Consider the following 25,950-nt stretch of genomic DNA (forward strand, 5'->3'; position numbering starts at 1 on the left):
CTACATTTTGAGAGAGGGAAGGAGGGAGAGAGAGAGATAGAGAGAGAGTTGGCGGAGAGAGAGAGAGAGGAGACGAGAGAGAGAGAGAGAGAGAGAGAGAGTTGTTCTGAAGGATTTATTGTGATGATTATCAACGGGCTGCTCTATGAGCAAGAGCCCGTGCTGGCATAATGGCAGCTAAATCCGAAACAACATCATCCTCGTAAAAGGTAGGAGTATGCCTTATAACATATATATATATATATATATATATATATTATATATATATATATATATATGTGTGTGTGTGTGTGTGTGTGTGTGTGTGTGTGTGTGTGTGTGTGTGTGTATGTGTGAGTTTATATATATATATATATATATATATATTATATTATCTATATATATATATATATATGTTTTTTTGTGTGTGTGTATGTATGTATGTATGTATGTATGTATGTATGATGTAGTAGGTATTGTATGTATTTATCTATATATCCTCACATCCACGGTAGAAGGGTGAGTGAAAAACTGGAGTCTTGGAACAAGTCAAAATAGTCCCATATTTTTTATAACAAAGCATATTCTGTTGTCTTGTTATTTATTGCGCCAGTTGTATAAATCTGTCAATGAAGATCAACCGGAATATAAATAAATCTACGCTTATTTTTACCTGTTTATTTTTTTTCGTCTTGTCGTATCCTTCATTTCAGCCACGTATATAACTGCTCATAAATAATAACTAAAAATAAAACTACAGGCGATTACAACGTCCAGACTTATCATGAGATAAAATACTATCACTCGAAGTTTATTCTGCAAATGGTAAAACAGTGTTAAGTGGACGTATACTAAATAAAACAAACAAAAATAAAATGTTGGTGTTCAATATGGTAAGTAGCTGACCACAAATGCATCTGGACACGGCGCGTCTTCGACGTCGGCCAACCTTTATTTCTAAGACGTTCTGCCATTGGTTGAGGTTTCGTTGGTTTTCGTACGGAGCTTTCAAGTGGTCAAACAGGAAGAACCATGAATTGATTATACCCGTGTCCATAAATACATGCCCTCCTTAAATTCTGGATAAGTTGATGACCATTTAAAACCGAAAACCGAACGTTCGAACACCTCTCCCTCCCCCACCCCCCGACAAAGGGAATGAAAATTAATTGTTCTTGCGTCATCAAAAAATAGAAAATCGAAATCACTTGAAGACGTATGAGACATGATATGGTTTGCCATGCCTTTATTTATATAAATTTATTATTAAAATCGTCGAGAGGTAAAGGAAAGTGGTTGAATATTTCATTTAGGGATAAATTATTTCAGATGTGACTTCTGTCCCAGAATATCGTCTGTTTGTTTATATTCGTTGACGGGAGAAGGTGGGAAAGGTAAGTCTGCGTCAAAAATGATTTTCATCTTTTACGTTTTAACGTCACAGTCGGAGGGTGATTGTACGAGATAGACGAAATGTTCGTATTTTATCGTATTTGATATGAACTCGACGTATATTTATCACTGTTTCGTTATAAGTAACCGAGGAAAATAGGCTACGTGGAGACTACGACGATGTGTAAGAATGGACTTCTCGTACGTGTAGCCAAACCCCAGACTTATTTTGGTTCTTATTTAGGGTTGAAAGTCTACCTAGAATGACTCTTGTAGGGCCAATGTGTGTTGTCTACGCTATTCAAGCATATGCTTTTCCTCCGATGGGAAGGTTAGGCTGCATTCTTAGCTCAGCCGATTTTATTCGGGAGCCCAGGTCACCCGCTGGAGGAATGGGGGTCGAAGTCTGACCTCATGACCTGACATAGTAGCTAAGGACAGAGGTAGATTATCAGGTCGACCACCATTACTTAGGCCTATTCAAACTATCCCTAAGGAACGGTGAGTGACAAGGTAGGGTTTGACAGCCGCAATCCCATAATGTGGCCACCTTCCTGAATAAGTACTTTAATTCGCTGCCATGAGCATCAGTCAAGAGTTGTGGCCTATCCAGGCAGCGCCAAGACCTCTATGCTACTCTCGAAGTAAGTGTTTACTCCTAAATTATGAGAAAATGGTATAATTCAAGCACTTTTTTGGGAAGTGGCCGCATTCCAATAGAGGTGGCCACTATGTCGCTGCTCGGTCATTTACCCTAGTCTGTGGAACACATTAATTTAAAACTATAGTATTCTGTTGGTCCTTTTGATAATTCTACAGAAGAGCTCCATGAAGCTTTTCTGTATAATGGCTGTCATTTGATCTTGCCAATGTTAGGTTGTCTAGGTTGCTTTTGTAAAAAATGATGTCATGTGGTGACTAGCATAGGTTACCTATATAAAAATTTTGAAAATCTAATCACTTTACCTATGTCTGGTCACTTCTGAGTGTTTCATTTCTGTACTTTTATTTGCAGTGGGATGTCTTTTTAAGTATCCTGACATGGGTACATACATGCATGCAGTGTTCATGAGTATGTGGGAGGTATACAAAAGACTTCGCTTCTTGTGTGTAGGGTGTTAAGAATTACTACCAGTATCTTAATGGTATTTACAGATGCCCTGCATTATATGCAGAATATCATACAAGAATGTATTTGTGAAACAAGCAGATGTTAAGATGATTTATTCTGTTATTGTGAAGAGAAGTTGAAATAAGATTTTGATATGTCATGTTTCCAAGAAATATGCTGCAAATATTGGGCTGGAAGATGTTCAGAATTTCAGTAAATTAATAAATTATGAATATGAGGATTTTTTTTTTTTTGAAGTTGTGCAGTTATTGACGAAAAATTAAACTGCAAATTACAGAATCCTGGAAATTTTTATTATGCAAACCATTGCTATAATAGAAATAATTACTTAGTGTAAATTTGTAAATAGTTGATGGCATTGTTTGTTTATATGTTTAAACCATGTACAGTTTACCTGTATGTATTCTGTTTATATCTAGTGCACTGCTTATTGCTATTTCTGCCAGGTATGTTGCTCAGTGATATGCAAAACTTCAGCTTCACCTCATACTGAGACATACATTACTATATTTTGCTACTTCATTTCAATTGAATGATTATATGGATTCACTCTGTTCTTATTTTTTTGTGTTAATTATTGCATCATTCTTGAAGAAATCTTTGTTTGTTCATATGCGAACAAACCTTCAGTCTTAACAATAGGATAATTTCCTAGTGCTTAGCTGGATCCGGTTAAATCACAGATGAAAAGCAAGGAATCTTGTGAGATCTGGCAACGTGTGCGTATATTGGGTGAAAACTGGTCACACTTGCAAATTGTTCCCCATATCATTACAAATTTTGTTATACTTTAGTGCTACTGGCTGTGATATTGTGCTACTGCACACAAAGAATCATACTGTAACCTGAAGTTGGTGGTTCAGAAGCTTTTGAGTTAACTATTCTTTGCATTGTATCACTTAGGTAGTTTGAAATGTTATTCCTTTCAGATTGATTAGCTAAGACTCAGCTTCAGTTAACAGTGAAATATGAATAGAGTACAGCTTTTTTCCTGGTTCCTGCTTTAAAACTTCAGGTGAAAACCCATAAGGACAGAGGCAATAGACTATAATCCCAAGAGGGATCAGGGAAATCAAGTTGTAGAAAAAGGTGATAAATAAATAAATAAATATGAAGCAGTAGAAAATAAAACTGATACCCTTGAAATTGAGGTGTCAGTAGAGAGAGGAATGAATTTGCTCCTTGCTTAAATATTTGGAAATCAGTAGATAACACAAGTGCACCAGGCAAATTATTCCACAATTTAGTTTTAGCCAAAATAAAACTCCTAGCAGAATACTGTATGTACATACCTGTTCATCTCTCCCCAGGTAATTGGAAAAGAAGTAGACAGTCTTTGAGATGGCCTCCCCTGTTGGAGAGGACAACTTAGAAGATATTCCTATTGATGACTTCAAGGGAGCCACGCTTCGACTTGACCCAGCCTCAGGACAGCCCTCAAGGAGTGTTAGTCCGAGCGGACATGACAGCAATGCCAGTGCACCTAGGTATGATTTATTTTACTAAAGTCTGTACTTCAAGTTGCAAAATTCACCCTGTCGCAATGAAAGATCTCATTTTTTTATTTGTTTATGCTATTTTGTATACTGACTTTGTGCTGAGATGCTGACTCATTCAGATTATTGACATTTATGTACTACTTGCAAGGGAATGTTAGCTCAACAGTAGTGCAAATCTGTTCCTCAGGTTTCCCGAAGAAAGAGCGCGCCCCATACTTAAACCTTCAGTCAGCGATCCAACTGCAGACATAGTTACTCCGCCCACTCCAGATCAGGCAAACAGCTTTTACTGTGGACAAGGTATGCGCACATTCAGTATTTGAATGATTGATAGTAGTACTTTTACATAATTCGTGACCAAAGAATGTTTCCAGTAATGCCATGTTGGACTCTTAAAAACGATGTATCTGATTCCTATTAATGTGCTTTTTTTGGGAATTGATTCTTATCAATGTGTTTTCATGAGAGCTGATTCCTATCAATGTGCTTTCCTGAAAAGACCATTAATCTCAAACATTGACTATAATATTGTCTTCCAAATATGTATGACTGAAAGGATACTTGATACGACAAAGAGAGGTAGAGTTTTAACTGTTGGATTGTGACATTTGATAAGAAAACTACTTTTATAAAGGTTGTAATCAGGACATAATATTCCTCGGTCTCCAAAGCAGCTTTTGCAAAAATAAAAACTGGAATCAGTTCTGCAGTTTCTTGTTACTCTCCACCAAAAATAAAACTTTTGGGCCATCTTTATAGGGGCCTGGTAATGCTGTCTAGTAGAGTAGTCTGGTTAAGCTAGTTAGTAATGATATCTGATTGTTAGAATATGCCTCTTCCTATAGATATAAAACCCATCACCTTTTATGCAGGAGTATATTTCATTATGAGCTGTAGTTGACTCAAGAATAGTTCTGCATAAAAAGCTCTGGTTTGTATAGGTAACCTGGATTAATAAAAATTGCTTCATTTTTTTTTTTTTTATCCTAGTTCAACATTTGCTTCCAAATACACTATATTTGATTTTGCTAAATTCAACCTTTGCTCCCAAATAAACTACGTATATTTAATTTTGCTAAGTATATGACATATTTTTCCTGACATTTTGCATATTTAATGCTGAATGAATTCAATTGTTTCTGTTGCTGATCAGTAGATGTGCTGCTCACAAGGATGATACATGGAAAAAATTTGGTATTTTGAACTTTATTCAAAACAGTCATTTGATCAAAATAAATTCCTAATACGTACGTATGTTTGTTTGCAACATTTTACTCAGACCTGTGGTGAAAAGCTATCATGCAATAATCTTTCCACAACAGGCCTTAGTAGGTCTTTTTACCAACAACCTCCTATTGGAAGACCACGAAGAGCTTCTTGGCACGCAGAAACAGGCAGCGAAAATGGTATCGGCGAGTTTTTCTCTGTTAGAGTCGGTGCGCTCGAACAGGCTGTGGAAGAATGCCGTCTCCTGACTGATCCTGAGTTGGACGGTGCTATAAAAGGAGCTTGGCTGCTGACAGAGTGAGTACAAAGTCAGAAGTGATGATTTGCTTTAGATGTTCTGTGATTTTATAGTCTGGCCATGATACAGTATATTACATCATGTTCAAACTGTATACAGGTAGTCCCTGGTTATCAATGGACTCGGGTAATGCCAATCCGGTTTCATGGCGCTTGCCTAGCACCATAAAATTGGCAATTTATAGTGGCAATTTATGGCACTATAAATTGCCAAGTTCTGGTTGTTGGTGCCGTAAGGTGCCGATAATAGAGTTATGGAGCCAGAACATGCCTAACAGAGGCTCCATTAACCGGTTATCGGCTGTGTAAATGCCATAAATCGCCGAGTTTCAGTTAATGGTGGTTTTTATACATTCAACTTCCCTGCCAGATATACTTAGCTATAGACTCCGTCGTCTCCGACAGAATTTCAAATTTCGCGGCACACGCTACAGGTAGGTCAGGTGATCTACCGCCCTGCCCTGGGTGGCAGGACTAGGAACCATCCCCGTTTTCTAATCAGAATTCTTCTGTCGCCCGGACCATCAACATTGTTGTTGGTTCCTCTCGATTGGTTTTTCTTTTTTCACCAGCAATTGATCTTCTTGACCGACTTTTGGTGACGTATCTGGATTGTTGGATTGGCATACGCTTTTGTGGACTGTTTTCTGGACTTGATTTGGATTTTTCTTTAAATATGTCTGACTCTGGTATGGTTGTGAGACGTTGTGGTGAATGTAGGCTGTAAGGTGAGGTTGCCGAAAGCTTCGGTAGACCCTCACACGGTATGCAAGAGGTGCAGGGAGTATGAATGTTCTTTTACTAATACTTGTAAGGAATGTGAGAACTTGAGTGAGAACGAATGGAAGAATCTAACTAATTATTTAAAAAAGTTAGAAAGAGAAAGAGTGAGGAAGGCTTCTCATAGAAGTTTAAGTAGTTCTAGATCTGAACTAATTCCAAGCTTGGGATCTTCCCCAAGGGTAAGTATTGCTACTTCTCCTTCCATTGCAGCCCCTTCTCCTATTGCAGAACCTGTAGATCCAGCGAAAGAACTTGCAGATCTAAAAGCAGCCTTCAAGTTGATGGAAAACAAAATGGCTGCCATACAAGGTAAGGCTAGTGATTTGTCAGTGGTACAGTGATATGAGTGTCCCCCGTGTAAGTGGAGGGGCATCTGGTCGGCTCAGCAACGCTCCTAGGTCTAGACCTCTTCCAAGCTCACATGCCCAGAGGAGAAGGAATGTCGAAAGCCGAAAGGAGGTTGTGGAGAATCCCCACCGATCAGGTGTCCCTTCGGCGGTTTCTGTGACACCCCAGACTGCCAAGGACCGCTATTGTAAAAGCGTCCTACGTGAGTGTTTCTCGTCGTCGGGATCTTCATCACCGAGACGTGATTGGAGAGATTCCGATCGATCTCGGCCTCTCAAGAGGAGTTGGAGGGCGCCGACTATTGACTCGAGCCCTGAAAACTTCCCTGAGGAGTCTCCATCGGGAGTGAAGAAGGCAAGAAGAGCCATTCTTTCAACCAGAGTGAGAAGGAGGCAGGAGGTGGAGGCTATGGACTCCTCCCCTCCTCCTTCCCCTCCTCCCGAAGAGGATAAAGAGGAGGCTACTAAGAGGTTCATGATGGCGATGCAGGAACAGATTTTGTCGTTTGTAGGAGTCCTGTCAAAGGAGCCTCCTAGAAGGAAAGACACTTCCCTTCCTATTAAAAGATCCTCCAGACGTATGGAGGTATCTACCTCCAGGATCGATACTCCTACTCGAGGTGAGGTTTCCGGTACGAACCTGGATGAAACAATCAGACGTCTGGCACCGGCCAGGAGTGAGGAGTCACCCAGGAGGCAGGAGCCAAGAGCCAGGAGTGAGGAGTCAACCAGGAGGCAGGAGCCCAGAGCCAAGAGTGTGGAGGCATCCAGGCAAGAGGCAAGAGCCAGGAGGCAAGAGGCAGGAGGCAGGAGCCAAGAGGCAGGAGCCAGGAGCCAAGAGGCAGGAGTCAGGAGGCAGGAGCCAGGAGTCCGGAGTCAGGAGGCAGGAGTCCGGAGTCAGGAGGCAGGAGTCAGGAGTCAGGAGGCAGGAGTCAGGAGCCAGGAGGCAGGAGTCAGGAGGCAAGAGTCAAGAGCCAGGAGTCAAGAGTCGGGGACTCGTTCCTGGAGGTTATGACTCTTCGCCAAATAGGAGCTCCTCTCCTTCAGAACATAGGAGGTCTTGGAAGGACTCTCCCTCCAAACGTGAACTTTCTCCTTCGTCTGATCGAGGGTTAGACGAGTTGTCTGACGACGAACCTCCTGCTAATGAGGGACTTTCTAGTTATAAAGTCTTGGCCTCATTACTACTACAAGAGTTTGGAGATTCTCTTAGTCCTGCAGCTCCTCCTTCTCCTCGTTCGCTCTTTTCGAGCTCAGCTACGGCTAAATCGTCGGCCTTTTTAAAAATGAAGCCTGCGATATCAATGAAGAAGGCACTCCATTCTTTAGATTCTTGGATGGACAAGAAGAAGGAGTTAGGAAAGACGGTATTCTGCATGCCTCCTTCCAGATTGCACGGGAAGAGAGGTATTTGGTATGGGACAGGAGAGACTATGGGTCTTTCTTTACCCGCCTCTGCAGATGCCGACTTTTCCAGTTTAGTGGAGGCCTCTAGACGTCACTCCTTAGGATCGGTCAGAGCGACGTGGAGCACTTCAGAGTTGAACCACTTTCTAAAGGGACTTTTTGTCACTTTAGAGGTGTTCAATTTTCTGGATTGGTCACTCGGAGTTCTGGCCAACAAATCTAAGGATCCGGAGTTTCTGAAAAAACCCAGAAAATCTCCATAGCGTCCTGTCCTGCATGGACAAGGCAGTACAGGACGGTTCGGGTGAAGTGGCTTCCCTTTTTGGTGCTGGTCTCCTGAAAAAGAGATCAGTGTATGGATCCCTTTTATCGAAAGGGGTTTCTCCGAGCCAGAGGACTGCCTTACTGTTCGCCCCTCTATCAGATCATCTGTTTCCTTCTCAGTTAGTGAAGGATATATCTCGCTCGCTAACTGAGAAGGCGACACAAGACCTACTTACGCAAACGTCCAAGAAAGACGGAACCGGTAGTGTCGACAGTTTAAGAAGGAATCTCGTCCTACTCAGCAGCCCTTTCGTGGAGGTGCAGCGGCTCGTCCCCCTGCCAGAAAGAAGAGCTCTGAAAAGAGAGGAAGGTCTTCATTTAGGCCCTTCAAGAAATCGAAGTGACTTGTTGCTCCTCCAAGCACCAGTGGGCGCCAGACTCCTGAACTTTGCAGGAGTATGGGCACAAAGGGGAGCCGACCTTTGGTCAGTGTCGGTCCTGAAGAAGGGATATGTAATCCCCTTCGACGACAGCCCGCCCCTAACATCTACGCCTCGGGAACTGTCAGCGAGGTACAGAGACCCGTTAATGCGAAAGACTCTCCTTCAAATGGTGGAGCAAATGTGGGAAAAAGAGGCCATCGAACTTGTGCAGGATCCACACTCCCCGGGATTTTACAATCGCCTTTTTCTAGTACCAAAGGCATCGGGGGGTGGAGGCCAGTTCTGGACGTAAGCGCTCTGAATCGCTTCGTACAGAAAAAGAAGTTTCGTATGGAAACGTCCGCCTCTGTAATGTCGGCGCTTCGCCCAGGAGACTGGATGGTTTTCTCTCTGGACCTGCAAGACGCCTATTTCCACGTTCCCATTCACCATTTGTCAAAGAAATATCTTCGCTTTGTGATAGGAGACAAGATCTTTCAGTTCAGGGCTCTGTGCTTCGGACTGTCTACAGCCCCACAAGTATTCACCAACCTGATGGCGAATGTAGCAAGATGGCTTCACCTAGAGGGGATAAACATCTCCCTCTACTTGGACGACTGGCTGATCAGGGCCAAGTCGAAGAGTCAGTGCTTGGAGGACTTAGAAGTAACAAGGAACATGATAGATTCGCTAGGGTTTGCTCGTCAACCTCGAGAAGTCACAACTGATCCCCAGCCAGAACTTGGTCTATCTGGGGATTCAGATGGATTATCGGGGTTTTCGGGTATATCCTTCGCGAGAAAGAATCGCTCGAGGTTTGTCGAGAATCTCGAGCTTCTTAGAAAGAAAGAACAGCTCAGCGAGGGATTACCTGAGCCTTTTAGGGACTCTGTCCTCATTGGAAAAGTTCTTCTCGCTAGGGAGACTTCACCTCCGCCCTCTTCAGTTTTTCCTCAAAGAGGTGTGGAGTTGGAAGACGGGTCAACTCTCGGACGTCTTCCAACTTCCACAAGAAGTAAAAGATCATATGAAGTGGTGGATCCCTCAGCTTCAAAAGAACGAAGGCGTATCGCTTGCTCTGCAGAACCCAGACCAAGTGTTGTTTACCGACGCTTCGGAGTCGGATGGGGAGCGACGCTGGGAGCAAGGGAGGTGTCAGGCACCTGGACAAAGGAACAGGTGTCCTGGCACATCAATTGCAAGGAACTTGTGGCCATACACCTAGCCTTAAAGTTCTTCGAAGAGATAGTCAGAGACGGGGTGATACAGATAAACTCAGACAACACCACAGCTCTGGCTTACATACGCAAGCAAGGAGGCACGCACTCTTTCTCCCTCTATCAGTTGACAAGACACCTGTTAACCTGGACGGAAGAAAGAGGCATAACTCTCCTCACGAGGTTTGTTCAAGGGATCAAGAATGTGAGAGCGGACAGACTGAGCAGGAGAAACCAGGTCCTTCCCACAGAATGGACTCTTCACGAAGAAGTGTGTCGAAGTCTTTGGTCCCTGTGGGGGAGACCTCACATAGACCTGTTTGCGACGTTCCTCTCCAAAAGAATAGAGACCTTTTGCTCTCTAGTAGAAGATCCGAGAGCCCTCGCAATAGACGCGTTTCTCATGGATTGGTCGGGTGTGGACGCTTACGCCTTTCCCCCGTTCAAAATCCTGGGGGAAGTGCTCAGGAAGTTCGTAGCTTCGAAGAGCACGAAGTTGACACTCATAGCCCCATTTTTGGCTAGCCCAGGAATGGTTCACGGAGGTACTGGAGTGGATAGTGGACTTCCCCAGATCGCTTCCAAACAGACACGATCTACTCAGACAACCCCACTTCGAGAGGTTTCATCACAACCTCCCAGGTCTCGCTCTGACTGCCTTTCGACTATCGAAAGACTTGTCAGAGCGAGAGGCTTTTCTCGCAAGGCTGCGGGCTCTATCGCTAGAGCCCGCAGAGCTTCGACGAGAAGAGTATACCAGTCGAAGTGGGAAGTCTTTAGGAGGTGGTGTAAGGGTCAGAAGCTGTCCTCCTCCAGTACCTCTATAGTGAATATTGCCGATTTCCTCCTCTTTCTGAGAGAGGAATCACACCTATCGGTCTCGACAATAAAAGGATACCGAAGCATGCTGTCTTCAGTATTCAGGAATCGAGGCCTGGACATTGCTAACGACAAAGATCTACACGATCTAATTAGATCTTTTGAGACTTCGAAAGCAGCTACTCCTAGAACACCTAGTTGGAATCTAGACGTGGTCCTGAAATTCCTTTCATCGGATAAATTCGAACCTTTACATCTGGCGTCCTTCCGCGACGTCACTAGGAAATGCTTGTTCCTGGTGGCTTTTGCTACAGCCAAGAGGACGAGCGAATTACACGCTCTGGATTCCACGGTGGGGTTCAAAGGAGACGCTGCCATTTGTTCTTTCCAGACAATGTTTCTGGCAAAGAACGAAAACCCATCAAAACCTTGGCCCAGAAGTTTTGAGGTAAAAGGCCTATCTAACCTGGTAGGCAGAGAGATAGAGAGATCTCTCTGTCCAGTGAGAGCTCTTAAATACTATTTAGAGAGGAAGAGACAGATGGGAGCTTGTCAACAAGGTCTTTGGTGTGCAGTGAAGAACCCCAAACGACTCATGTCCAAGAACGCCTTGGCTTTCTTTGTGAGAAGCGTTATTACGGACGCTCACAAGAACTGCTCGGAGGAATCCTTCGGTCTTCTAAAGGTCAAGACGCATGAAGTAAGAGCAGTAGCAACGTCTTTGGCGTTCCAAAAGAATATGTCTCTGAAGAATATCATTGAGACTACATATTGGAGGTGCAATTCAGTGTTTGCATCTCATTATCTGAAGGACGTGAGAGTGACCTATGAGAAGTGCTTCTCGCTAGGTCCTTTTGTATCAGCAGATACAGTACTGGGTCTTGGAGCAAAGACTGATCCTTAATTTTGTGTTTTTATCGTACATAAACCCTCTTGTCAGATATGTGCTTGGTTTTCTAGTAGCAAGCTCACTACTGTCGCACGGGAGCAGAGTGTCATTGCTGGTAGGGGATCAAGGGTATGTATGACTAGTAGGGGAGTACAAAATTTTTTTTTGTATATTTTGTAATGAAAGTGTAATTATGTTTCGAGTTTTTTGGTTGTTTGTGAGGAGTTCGGGATAACTCCTTACAATCTTAGAACTAACATGGATGTTAGGATCAGGTGATCGGGATCGGTTTTGTGCTCCTTGAACAAGGTGTATTGTCATGTTAGTGGAATAGCACCCAATGACAAAGGCCTTTAGGCTCTGCCGAGTAAGTGGATAAGACCCCATTGGCAGACCCACAAGAACTCTTAGCCATAGATCATTATCTCGCTGAGGCTCTTGAGGCTAAGCAGACTCCAAGGCAGTAGCCGCGAAGTCTTCAGCCTAATAAGGTAGGAACCAAGGTTTATAAATACCTACAACATATGTTGTTTACCTGTCTATTTCAGTAGTTAGCTGTCTCTTACCCACCACCAATGGGTGCTAATCAGCTAAGTATATATCTGGCAGGGAAGTTGAATGTATAAAAATGATATTGTCATGTTACAATAAAGTTTTATACATACTTACCTGACAGATATATACGATTAATAGCCCACCCAGCCTCCCCGCAGGAGACAGGTGGAAGAGAAGAATTCTGATTAGAAAACGGGGATGGTTCCTAGTCCTGCCACCCAGGGCAGGGCGGTAGATCACCTGACCTACCTGTAGCGTGTGCCGCGAAATTTGAAATTCTGTCGGAGACGACGGAGTCTATAGCTAAGTATATATCTGTCAGGTAAGTATGTATAAAACTTTATTGTAACATGACAATATCATTTTTACTTATCAGCATCCCACTAAGAGCAGAACCCCCTCTGATAACTGGAGACTGCCTCTAATGTATATTCTAGCTCAGGTCAGAAAGACAAGCAACTTATTATCCCTATGTAAGCCATTGTAGGACAAAGAAAAAGGCCATTTTTTTTGCACTCTGTTATTCTTTTCTTATAGACAAAGACTAAAATTAGGACATAGCATAATAGAAGTGAGTCATTTGATACATGACTGATTAAGGTCATCAATTCTTAACCCTCAGGAAACAAGACTCCAACAGTTTTCCTATTAGGGTGCAACATCCCTTTGACCTACAGTTCCATTGTTTTCTCTCAACAACTTTTTATTAATACACTATACCACAAATGATTCAACAATTATACAGAAACATCTCAATTTTATGAACTTGTGTACTCATCAGCTACATTTTTATCATGATTTTTTTGCTTAGCTAGTATTTAGATGCCACACATTTTCAAACAGCTCTCTGAAAGTGAATGTTAAGTGTTAAATGCAGGTTACTTTAGGTTAGGAACTGTGTGATATTGCTGTTAGCTGGAAGATATCTAGAAAATAATAAATGTAGGCTATAGTAAGGGTCTTAGTTACTCAATGGACCTTGATCCTTATCAGACCCCAAAGTGTCTCTTTAAGTGGAGAGGCTGCTGTATAGACAAATAAGCTTTCTCTCTTCTCCTTCCTCACAGAATTAATCACTGGGATATTGAAAAAGAGCGTGTTGTAGTACTGTGCGAACTGTCTCTTCTTGTCATAAAGTACGACTTTATTGCCCTCCGCTATGTTGACTACACACGAATCTACCTGAATTCATTAGAGCACTTGCAAGTCGGGGAACTGACTTATCCCAGTCATTCTCTTGTTCCGTAAGTTTTGTGGTAAATTTTCATAATGTCACTTCATATTACTGTATCATATATAGTCTATGTTAATACAAAATTCCGTACTGAATACTGACTTCATTCTTTTATCTTAAATTGCATGGCAGGAGAATAAGTGGTATAGCAGGGGGAGTTGTAACAGTCATACGTAGCTGTCTCCTGAACCGATTGCAGAACACCATCGCCACGCTTAGCTCCCGAGGCGCTGCAACTTCTAGTGCCTCTGACAAGGGAGAGCCAGATTCACATTTTTCCCTCTCTGCTGTCAGTTTTGAACCAAGGTTGGTCCATGATCTTATTGTGTGGGTCTTTGAAACCATAATATTTTAGAATGGATGAAGAGGATACTAATTTGTTTGGTATGTTTTAAAGAATGTAAGTAACACCATGGTATAACAAAGGAACTCAAAATATATGTTAATCATGTATTTGTTTAAATGTTAAGACAATCACTTCAAAGTAATTTGCATTTTGGTGAAAAGTAGTGAGAAAATAAAGAGAGAATGAAAATCAAAACTTACCAAAGTTTACATATGTTAACCTTTGACTGAGAGTAATAGTTATCTTTGTTCTCTACTAATTTTTATTTGTAGTAGTATATCTATTGTTTTTGTATTGTTACCAAAATGAATCTGATTCACTTTTATTTGTTGTTCATTACTGTTGGAAATGTCTTTTCTTGGAGATAGATCAATTGTATCTTTTACTGAAATGTTCTGGACTAGTCAGAATGATAAGGACAAAATTTTTTGTTTTGTTTTAGCCATACCCTGGTGTGTTAGATTATAAGCCTATTTGAATGATTTCTTGGGCAACTAATTGAGATATGTGTCCAGTATCATTTGTGGCCATAATTGATGAGTCATAAAATCCTGAAACATGTTGTGGTAAGAATAAATTGATGTTGTTAAGTTGTACAAAACTAAGTTCAGTTTCACATCTTAATGGATTTTATGGCTACTTGATTTATAAGCAGTCGGTATCATTTTTAATTTTCAAAATCCAGAACGCGAAATATGCAAGGATTCCGTGTGACGTGGAACACCGGACATGAAGTGTCCTTTGCTCAGAAGTGGAACCCATGGAGCCGGGACATCCCATACACAACATTCACCTCGCATCCCCTCTACTGGTATACAGGTGAGAACTTTACGTTTTCTAAAAACTGGGAAAGTGTGACTTAAAAGTTTTTTTCATCTAACTTCCTATAATTGGGAAAAGTTTATGATTTCCTTATGCATTGATTCTGTAGTTGAAGGATAGTACTGCGTGAAATTTTATTACATTTCTAATTTAGAGCCTGTTTGGATGTCTGCTATTGCAGGACCATACATGATTTGCATAAGAGAGTATTTGTGAGACTGAGCAGATGAGGACTGCCCATCATCATTCAGAAGATTAGCCATACTTTCTCACCTACGTTATTCAGTTATGCTTTGGTCTCTCAGGTGACAGGTTCTTATAGGGCTATACTTCTGATAAGATTATGCTTTCAACCTGGTTAGGTTTTTTTCCAAATACAGTAGTACCTCGAGATACGAAAGGCTCAACTTATGAAAAATCCAGGTTACGAAAGCAAAGACGAAAAATTTCACTGCTCTACATACGAAAAGTTTTCAAGATACGAAAGGTTTCTGAAAGTCCGAGATTCGCCCCATAACAATTTTGAAACTCGCGCCGCACGCCGCCATCTTAGTTATAGTAGACTCGCCCCCATCCTCCTGCTCTCCCATTGGTTCCTGGTGCTAGCCAAGCCATGAGATCCTTCTCTCTAATTGGACAGCATCCCTCCCATCATGCATCTTCTATACATACGTACTACGTGTTGGCATGCTTTACCTCAGCCACTTCGCACCCGAAACTTTACTGTACGCAGTCGGCATTCGTTCGCTCCAACGATTTCGTTTAGTAACGTAAATTCGTTAGTGATTTCGTTGCAGTACGTACATATTATCATGTTGTACTACTTTATCGTGTTGTGAGAACGTAACTTAATTACGTACAGTACATAGAGTCATGGGTCCCATGACACTAATATACACTTTATTTACAGGTTTGGATTTTTATTCTTAATTTAGGTATTGAATGGTCCAAATTGTTGTAGTATTTCATTGTTTATAGGTCAATTTAGCTTTATTATGAAATTTAATGGGGTGTTTTTGGAGGGCTTGGAACGGATTAGCCATTTTACATGTAAAATGTGTTCCAAGATACGAAAAACTCATTATACGAAGGCCGCCTCGGAACGGATTAATTTCGTATCTCGAGGTACTACTGTATTGCGCTTGTGACTGGCAAGTGCAGAATACATTTCAAGAGCATTAGAAATACTATATAGTGTAGCTTTTTACTCCTCAGGGAAGTCAAAGCTCACAATAATATTTATAATCTTCTCTGTAACTTTTAGACCATATTTGACAGCAACTTCACAGTGCACTCGACGTGGATTGGTTTTTTATAATTTTTTAACTCTATACGAGGCATTGTCAGTATGTTACTAAGCAATTATCTACCTGTTTACTGTACGGGCTGCTGGATGAGCAAGAGCCCGTGCTGACACAAGGTCAGCTTAATGAAAAAGAACAACCTGTTTACTGTTCTCTGGATTTAATTCTTTCTCATAAAAAGTGACTAATGCAATACGATACAGGGGATGCCTTTGTCCTAGTTCATTGCTGAATCACTAGTAACAAGAAGCGCCTCAGTGGCGTGGTTGGTATGGTGTTTGCGTCCCACCTCGGGTCGCGGGTTTGATTCTCGGCCAGTCCATTGAAGAGTGAGAGATGTGTATTTCTGGTGAGAGAAGTTCACTCTCGACGTGGTTCGGAAGTCACGTAAAGCCGTTGGTCCCGTTGCTGAATAACCACTGGTTCCATGCAACGTAAAAACACCATACAAACAAAACCAGTAACAAGTTAACTTGTAACATGTATTGCCTGGTTCACAGTGGCTGACAAATTAGTATTTGTCAGTGATTGGTTTATATTTGTCAAACATTAAATATCTTCAGATATTATAATTACTAATTATTTGTTCACTTATGCCACTATAGGCTTTTATATATAATGATGACAGTTGTTGCTTTTTATTTGGTGGCAAGTATAAGAGTAGCTTGCTTTGAAAGAGGGGCGTACTAGTAGTACCCTGGGGTTTATCAGTTGAAAGGGTAGTAGGCATCTGCTGTCGCTTGGGTCAAGATGCCTGAACTGTACAAGGTTAAGTTAGGCTTCGAAAAATATCAGTATTTGATGATATCCCCAAAATGCAGTTGCTTCAAAGAATGAGTATTTTTGTCTTGGTATAAAAAATGACAGTACTATAATGCAGATACTACATATTTATTTTTTTTTTTGTAGGTTGTGAAAACAGCACTTATGATGCTAAGTCTCTGTCCAAAGAGATCAAGTTAGCTGTGGAGGAACTCCAGGATCGTCCAGATGCTGTGGCCACTTGCATTGTGAGCCAAAGTCCCATAGTAATCGAGAATTACGTGGGCATCGCATCCTTGCTTCACAACGCCACGGAACTTGGGTTCTTCAAACTACGAGGAAAAGTGAGCTTTTAAGAGTATCCGGCATTTGTAGACATATCAATGCTAGGGACTTGAGCTTTCGAAGTCCGGCTTAAAGATCAGAGTATTTTAGTAAAATAACACATGCGTATTATCTGGTAGAAAGACGTTTGCAGTGCATACAAAAAGTGGCAAATTATATTTTTAATGACGGAGTGCTATATTGTAATGAATAGGAAATGAGAATTTAAAGTTGGCTTTCTGTGCAAGGTCTTTATCATTAATGAGACATGGTAATCCTTCCTTTGCCATTTAGCTAAATTTGGTTAGTGTCATTTGAATGAAATATACATAGACCAAATATGTGGTTAGAAGATCTATTTACATCATATTTTTCTGTGAATAAGCTCATAGGCTGAAGAACATCATTATGGAGAAAATACCTGATATTAAAGAAATGCAAATTAGAATTTTTATATTTTTTTATATTTATGTGCTGTATTATTAATATGAAAAAGAGGCTCGTATGTATTACTGAATTTTGAGAGTTTTGTTTGCAACATAAATTAATTTATTTCTTTTTCCTTTGCCAAAGGTATTGCGGATTGCAGCCTGAGCATTACTGAATTGTGAAAGCTACCTAAAGTTGTACTTGAATGCTTGAAGACTGAAGATCAGTTTCACTTTTGATATACAGTATAAGACTGAGGATCCTCAGGTGACGGAGGTAGACATAAAGGTTATACATATATATATAGTATATATATACAGTATATATAATACATAGGATTTGATATTTTGTCTAAAAGAAAATAGGTAGTGCCTCCATGATATGAAAAGGCATTTATAAACTTCACTTGCTTCCTTTCTTTAGATGATACCTCACACGTCCTCATGGCAGAAGAACTGCAAATGTTGTGCATTGGCAGCCTTGCCCCTTCACCAGATGTATTTGATTGTTCTCTGAGAGACTGAACTCACTTGCAGCTTAGATACAAAAAGAGAAAGTTGAAATAAGTTTGAAATAGCCTTATGTTTATGTAATGGTACTTTTTATTGTTCTTCTGTGAACTCAGATATCCATATACATCTGTAGGGTGGTGCAGACACTCAATTGTACGGTTATACTATCCTTTTTTCATGTCCTTGCAGAGAACAAAAGAGTCAGATGTTTGATACTAGAAGGAACCCGAAACATGTTTGCAAGGATTGAGTTCCAGAGAAGACCTTGAATAGTTCTTATAAGAGCAGGTTATCTTTTCACTTGATATTAGAGAAAACACAGCCTCTGTTTAGGGTTGGAATCAGGTCTTTGAGAGAGATGTATGTAAGGTATCAAGTACTACTATACTAATCATCCTTATTAGCTTTGTCAATCCAGTTGCTACACTTTTCTAGTAATGTTGAATTAAGGCCAATTTCATATCTTTATACATAATATTAATATAATACCAATAATAATAATGATTCTAAACAGTATGATGATTAATTTTTAAAATTTTGTTTGTCACACTATGATGATGAATCACTAAATTCAAATATATCCTACATCATTTAAATGTTTTGAATGTTGAGGAGTCATGTTTTAAGTATGCACTTGAAGTACAGGTAGTTATTTATTCTGTCTTACATACAGAAAGCCAAGAATCTGTCAGCAGTGTTTTCTAAGTCCTGCATGAAGTAGAATTGTTTACTTTTGGTAGTTCAGTGTTTGTTTATATGGTAAGGCTAGTCAAGATTGTATTGACCAAACAAACAAAAGATCGGGTAAGGGAGAGGAAGGATGCAAGAATGTATAGATCAGGGAAAAGAGATGGAAGAAACTTGGAAGTAGTACCCGAAATTGTTATTTTTCAGTGTCCATTTATGAAATTTATAAGAACATGTAGTCTCAATAAGAATTGTGTGCACTGGACTGTTTCCATTAAATTCTGATTCCATATGTTTTGGATGTAATCATGCAGTTTAATAGGAGGTTGGAGCAATATGTGACAGGAAATGATAATTCAAAGACCTTTGGAAAATATTTAAGGGAGGGTTATTAGCAATGTGGAACTTATTTGAAGTGTCCTAAGGGATTATTCATCTTATTTGTTGAATTTATTTTTTGTGATTGGTAAAAGATGTACTATGTTTGCAAAGTTTGAACATATTAGAGGCTCTGTTTTGTCATCCCAGTGGAGAGTAACTACCTGTGCTAGGAACATTCACCTTTGCTTGCTGGAATCTCAATGACAAAGATATGTGTTCCATTTATGATAAGTATTACCAATGCATTGCATTAGGGGCATAGGTGTTATATATTTGCGCACTCAGCATTTTATGAAAGGAAGTAATTTTATGTCATTCAAGTCAACTGCTGAAGAGGAGGAAAGTTTTCTTGGTTTGCCAGTACCCAGGGTGGTCAGCCACTGCTTAAGCTACAAAGTCAGGTAAAAAGTATTTCAAGCGTTGAAAGAGAAACTCAGTCAGAGAGAGTGTCACGGCCGTAATATACTGAGCGATCCAGGTGAATTGCTCAAAGTCATGTGGTTTTTTTTTATTTAATATCTTTGCATATCTATTTATGCTTTGTCTTGCAAATACCAGAAACAATTTTCATTTAGATAGTTTTCTCATGACAGTACTCTGACAATATTTGCTTATGCTTGCTTGAATCTAGTGAATTTAATTTTTGAAATTTTCTATGGTTTGTTATGTGCCAAAAAACATTCCTTAACACATTCTTCTTATGGTACTTTATATATATATATATATATATATATATCTATATATATATATATATATATATATATATATATATATATATATATACAGGCAGTCCCCGGATTACGACGGGGGTTCCATTCTTGAGACGCGTCGTAAGCCGAAAATCGTCGCAAGCCGGAACAACGTGAAATACCCTAAGAAAACCTTACTTTTAATGCTTTGGGTGCATTCAAAACTATGTAAACTGCATTCTTATTTCATTTTTCATAAAAAAAAACCTTCAAATATTGATTATTTTGTATTTTTGGTGTCATATTTCTTCTGCCAGATGAGCGTTGTAGGCGTCGTAACCCTGGAAATAGTTTCTGATGAATATAATTGAAAAGCGTCTTAACCTCGGAACGTCGTAAGTCGAACCCCTCGTAACCCGGGGACTGCCTGTATATATATATGTATATATATGGTGTGGGTGTGTGTGTGTGTGTGTGTGTGTGTATGTATTATTTCATGGTACTTGATAATTTAATGATTTACCAGTATAGTATGCCCGTATTCTCTTCTCTTCTTTTCATGATGACATTGCTTCTGAAATATCTCTAGTACTAGATGATGAGCCTGTGGAGCAATGCAATTTGTGTCATGGTATCAGTATATTGTAATGATTTACTTATTTATTTTCTCAGTATAGCAGTTTCATGGTTAATTTCAACACTGGGGAGATAAAATCCACAGTTATGTACTTGTAATATTGAACAGTGTTCAGCATTAAAAATAATAGAGTTGCCTACATTTGAAAGGCAGTATCCCACTTTGCATCACACACTGATGGTTCTTTGCAAAGCTGGATTTCTTTCTGCCTCTTACCTTCCACCCACTTCCTGTAGTCTTGATTAAGGCAAACATGTTAAAATTTGACAAGTTTACAATTGTTGATTTTGTTTCTCCATTGTCTGTGTTGTTGAGAAGCATTTCTGCTTTATTACTGTACTTAATTAAATTTGAGTTCTAATTCTGTTAATTATGAACTTGACTTAAACAAGAATTTTAACTTAAACCAAAGAATTTGCCATTAAGTGCAACATTTTTATGTCAGTTATACTTAAGATTTCCTCATTGTTTATAATTCTGTGATCACTTTATCTTACTTAAGAAGAAGCCAGATTCCAGTGCTGCATATTCTCCCATGTTCGTTCATTCCTATGAAGTTCAACTTAGTCTCACGTATTTCAACTGGAAGTTGCATCTAGTCTCACAGTGACGTCATAAAACAAGTCCCTGGGCAGGTACTTATGATTGTATTGTTCCTGTGTTATCCTCCTGTTATTTTGGACAGAGATTATCCACACTCCAATCCTCTTATACAAAATGTACATGATGCTTCTGTACTTTTGCAGTAAGCACATTATGATAACTTTTCTTGAAATTGATGCCCATTTTCAAAGCTATAAGTGAAGACACTAATCCCATCTTGAATGCAGCCATCTTTGTTATTTCTTCACAATCTTGTGAACTTAATGTAGATATATTTCTTGTCCTGTGTTTTCCATGAATAAGTTCTGTTCATTCTGCTAATGTTTTCCCAGAATATATCTCCTTGATTTAATTTATCCAGTGATGACCTCTTTCATACTAAATAAAACCATTTTCAAAGTTAGTGTGGAACTTGCAATATATTACAGACAGACAAATATGTTATTGCATTCCATTTGAATGTGAATTTTACCTTTCTAAGTTTTTCCAAATTGATGACTAAGCAACTCTCAGTGCAGAATATCCTATGACAAATACCACTGTCTGATCTTAGAATGGCCTTCTTAATATCACTACTGACAGTTATTGTGTCAAAATGGGCTGCCATTGGCAGCCGTGGCACCGATAACTGCGTCTTCCATTTCATCTTTGAGCTTTCTCATTTTCCATTCCTTTTGGATAAAAAAGCATGATGCTAGTTACATCCTGTGGACCTTTATCGTTATTGTTGGTAAGGCGACAAAATGCACATAAAAAATATGCCAATAGTTTTTCTCAATCTTGATACGTGCATGTACTGTACCTCATCACGCTGACGATGATTCTTGGTACAGTACTTTTTTTTTCTTTTTAAATTTTTTAAATATTCATTATTCATTCTTTTGGGACCGAGGGTTTGCTTGTTACATTGAGGCAAGTGTTTATTCTAAGTCCATTGTTTTTTTTAATAGGAGGAAGTGGATCCAAGAAATGTGAAGATTTCATGTGAGGGAACAGGTTTCCTCATTCATGATATTGTATTATGTGTGAGTGTGTGTATATTCAGCTATGCCATAATTTATCCTGAAAGTAAACACTTGATTGGAACTCTTCGTAACTTTATAGTGTAGGCCAGTGTACAGTATATTCAGTCTTATAGTCTAGTCATCCTTGTGTAAATGCTTCGTGGTTAACATTTGTAGAAATCCATGGGAATGGTTGGTATAATGTTTGTGTAACAAAAATGATAGAAGTTTCAAGTGAGGTATATTGTATACTTTATGATGTTTTATTCTTGTCATTCTTGGTTTGCCTGCTTAATTATGCACTGCTAAATACTGTAAGCACCCTGTGATAAGATATAACTTTTATGAGTGTAATTAGTCTCTTCAGATGTAAGGAAATAGTTCTGATTCTTTGATAACTGTGATTTTGCTCAGCAGGCATCAGGAGATTAACTTAAAACTTGAGTATTCTTCTGAAATACAACTCTTTCCTTACTGGAGACTTTCACTTTGGAAAGATGAACTCCAGATGTGAGGAACTCTAGAAATGCAGCATTTTGTGTCTTGAAATTTATTTGTTAAAATAATTGTTTTCTTTTTGTATATTGGACTAATACTGCTATATTTCAAAATATTTTTTATAGCTATTTCCTTCTGCATAATTTTATACCTGTCTCTGTGTTCAAGCACAGTTCCTTGTTGGACGAGTCGGTAACGTGCTCGACTACCAATCTCACGGTCTGGGTTCGATTCCCCCACTGTGCCAACAAGGAATCAGAGTAATTGATTTCTGTTGATAGATTTCATTTCTCGATGTGGTTCAAATCCCACAATGAGCTGTAGGTTCTGTTGCTAAGTAACCAATTGGTTCCTAGCCACGTAAAAATGTTTAATCCTCCGGGCCAGCCCTAGGAGAGCTGTTAATCAGCTCAGTGGTCTGGTAAAACTAAGATATACTTTTTTTCTGTGTTCAAGTATTATAGTTTCATTATGCATAATAGTCATTATAAGGCATTAATATTAAAATATAATTTACCTTTGTCTGTTAACTGCTCAAGCATTATATGTAATTGTTCCTTTATTTTTGAGGGCTGTGTTGTCTTTCAAACGTTTATCTGCTGTGAAACTTGAAATTCTCAGTTCCAAAGGTCCTTTATTCCTCACACCGTTGGACTGTGGAACAGTCTCCTTGAGGATGGCGAGATGGTTATATTTTAATTATTTCCTTACAGTTTTATCTATTTATTTTTTTTAATAAGTTCATATTTTTTTTTCTTTTATAATAACTGATCTCTCCTTTCTGCATTTCTTATGACCTTCTGTTATATCTTTAAAATATGCTACATGTTCTTTGGAAGCTTGAATTTCAAGTCAGTGGCCCCTTTGGTGGGCTTGTTCATCAAGTTCATCTTCTGAATGATAACCGTAATGATGATAATTTTATATTTTATTTTTACCATCACAGAAAATCTGAAGTGTTGCTTGTAAAGCTTTACTCTTGGATTTTTATGAGAATTGTTAAAAAAAACAAGAAGCTATGCATAAAATGTACCTCACCATCAAGTATCAGTCATTGTATATTGCAGGTATGTGGAGGATCTTTGGTCTTAAATTTTTTTGCACTATAAGCAGCAGCATTGCCTGTAGTAATAAAACTGAATTTGTTTCATTAAAATACATAAAGAGAGTTTTGTCTCGTAAAAGTGCAACATTTGTTAAGAGTGTATCATGGGACAGTATAAGTACAGGAAAGGAGGGAGCATTGCATAACAAAAGTTCTGTTTCAAGGAGGAAATGCTTTGAAGAGTTTGTCAGTACAGGCAGTCCCCGGGTTATGACGGGGGTTCCGTTCTTGAGACACGTCATAAGCCGAAAATCGTCGTAAGCCAGAACATCATAAAAAATCCTAAGAAAACCTTACTTTTAATGCTTTGGGTACATTCAAAACTATGTAAACTGCATTCTTATTGCATTTTTCATAAAAAAAAACCTTCAAATATTATTTTGCATTTTTGGTGTCATATTTCTTCTGCCAGATCAGCATTGTAGGCGTCGTAACCCTGGAAATAATTTCTGGTGAATATAATTGAAAAGCGCCTTAACCTCGGAATGTCGTAAGCTGAACCCGTCGTAACCCGGGGACTGCCTGTATACTGCATTCATGTCCTTACCAAGCTTAGGTTGTTCAGGATAGAGTGAGAAAGAGGTTGAGAAAATTTAAAACTGCTCTAGGAACATCTTAATTTTGATGATTTTTAATTGCTTTGTAAGAGAACATTATGTACTGGGCAGTCCCCAGTTATCTGTGGGTTGCTGATAAGCAAATGCCATTAACCAAAGCTCTGCAACTTGTGGCGTTTATGGCACCAATGACTGGTTAATGACACCTCTGTCACATATGTTATGGCTCCGTAACTCAGTGCCGATAACCAGAACACGGCTCGTCATGGTGCCATAAATTGGTGATTTCATAAAACCAGGTTGCCATTAACCAAGTCTGCCGATAACTGGGGAATGCCTATTTATGTGATTGAATTCTTATCTGTAATTTTTTAATGTGATCATGTTAACATTTAAAAAATAGAGAAAGATATTCACATGCAATAAATGTACCACAATACTTCATACAGCCAATGAAATGATAAATGGTGTGCAAAAGGTGAATTGATGTTATTTGAAATAAATACAGTTAACTGTTTTTGAGTGAAAGTTGAGTTTATAATATTTATATGTAATGTAAAAAAACATAAATTATAGTTTTACAAGTGGCTTTCATGCCAAAGCTAGAGGGGAATTTGGTGTCTGTCATATTTTGCTTAAGGTAAAGTCGTTACAACTCAAATTTCAGGAGGTTTGGTGGAGACTTGATTAGAGTTGAATCATAAATCCCCTACAAAGAAGACATGTGATGTTTACACAGATGGATGCAGTATAGTTAGTGTATTGCAAAATTATATTTTTTTTTTCAAATTTTGCAAGACCATTGATACTGAGTAACATGAATATTTTTTTTTTGTCTGAAGCACAGAGAGTGAATTTTATAATGTTTTGTAAATCCATTAATTATTCTGTGTAGAGATTTTTTAATTATTTTGAGAAACAGCATCCAATCCTTTTTTTCTTTTGTAACGAGCTTTTAAAATTAGTGTGTGATGTTCAATTTGAATGGCAATAGGTATCATTGTTGAGAGATGGGAAAGTTGAGTATTACTGGTTTGTGGCTTGACAATATACCTATACTGTACAGTCATTTCTTTAGAGTAGTTAGGCCCTGTATTTTATGACTTCAGAGAGCTTTTAGAGGCTATTGTCTATGTATTGCTTGGGACCACAGGATGAAGCTTTTGCCGTCAATTGTGGGATAAGCCATTATACTTAAAATTCTCCCCTTTTCTTTCTAATGATAATTTTACGAAGAACAGACAATTGTTCCGACACGGCATACAAACCTTCGGTCCTTTTACAATAGGAAGGTACTAGCGGCAGCTGGATAGGTCGTAAGCTTTCGAACAAGGGGTTCGGTAGTTAACTGCTTGTCCGACAGGCGCGCGCGCGCGACTGGGAGGTAAACAAATCACTTTTGCTTTCGGCCTGCTGGCGTGTGGACGTGTATCATCGCTCTCTGCCCGCTTCATCGTCGTTTGCTTTCGCATGATTGTGTTTTTCTTTTTCTATGTATCTAGTGAAACTGAATTGTAAGTACAATCATTTCATTGAATTCAATTGTGAATTAAAGGATCTTGGTTCACAACGCCCTCCGATTACCCGAGTGCCGGGACTGAAGGGCGTAATTGCGGGAATTCATTTTCCCAGAATGATCCTCGTATTGTGTATGCTCGGTGCCGAGGGCGGGAGCGCTCGCTCCGAGCGTATATTGGGTTGGAAATGTGTAGATGAAAATCGTAAGTAAGTGCTCTTTTCATTTATATTTTTTTGACCTGTATGCCCGTTGCCGAACGAATGCGCTCGGCACGGAAACTTAGTCAGTATGAAAGTGGAATCGCAAGT

General features: G+C 39.3%; 1 protein-coding gene across 3 annotated transcripts; it reads left to right on the forward strand.

Moving 5' to 3' along the window:
- The first annotated feature begins 1,182 nt into the window (after positions 1-1,182).
- LOC135205317 (tumor protein p63-regulated gene 1-like protein) lies at positions 1,183-25,950 on the forward strand. Of its 3 annotated transcripts, none has more exons than XR_010312512.1 (10): positions 1,183-1,373; positions 3,814-3,990; positions 4,190-4,302; positions 5,325-5,526; positions 13,297-13,473; positions 13,596-13,769; positions 14,495-14,628; positions 16,845-17,041; positions 17,595-17,726; positions 17,874-25,950. XR_010312512.1 is itself a non-coding variant. In XM_064235749.1 (9 exons), the coding sequence occupies exons 2-9, from the start codon at positions 3,845-3,847 to the stop codon at positions 17,613-17,615; spliced, it is 1,164 nt and encodes a 387-aa protein (XP_064091819.1). In that variant the 5' UTR covers positions 1,183-1,373; positions 3,814-3,844; the 3' UTR covers positions 17,616-25,950. The 3 variants fall into 3 exon arrangements, 1 of the variants encoding a protein (XP_064091819.1); XR_010312513.1 differs by having other exon boundaries at positions 17,595-17,717; XM_064235749.1 differs by having other exon boundaries at positions 17,595-25,950.

Source organism: Macrobrachium nipponense, chromosome 49 (genome assembly GCF_015104395.2).
Source record: "Macrobrachium nipponense isolate FS-2020 chromosome 49, ASM1510439v2, whole genome shotgun sequence".
Lineage (NCBI taxonomy): Eukaryota > Metazoa > Arthropoda > Malacostraca > Decapoda > Palaemonidae > Macrobrachium > Macrobrachium nipponense.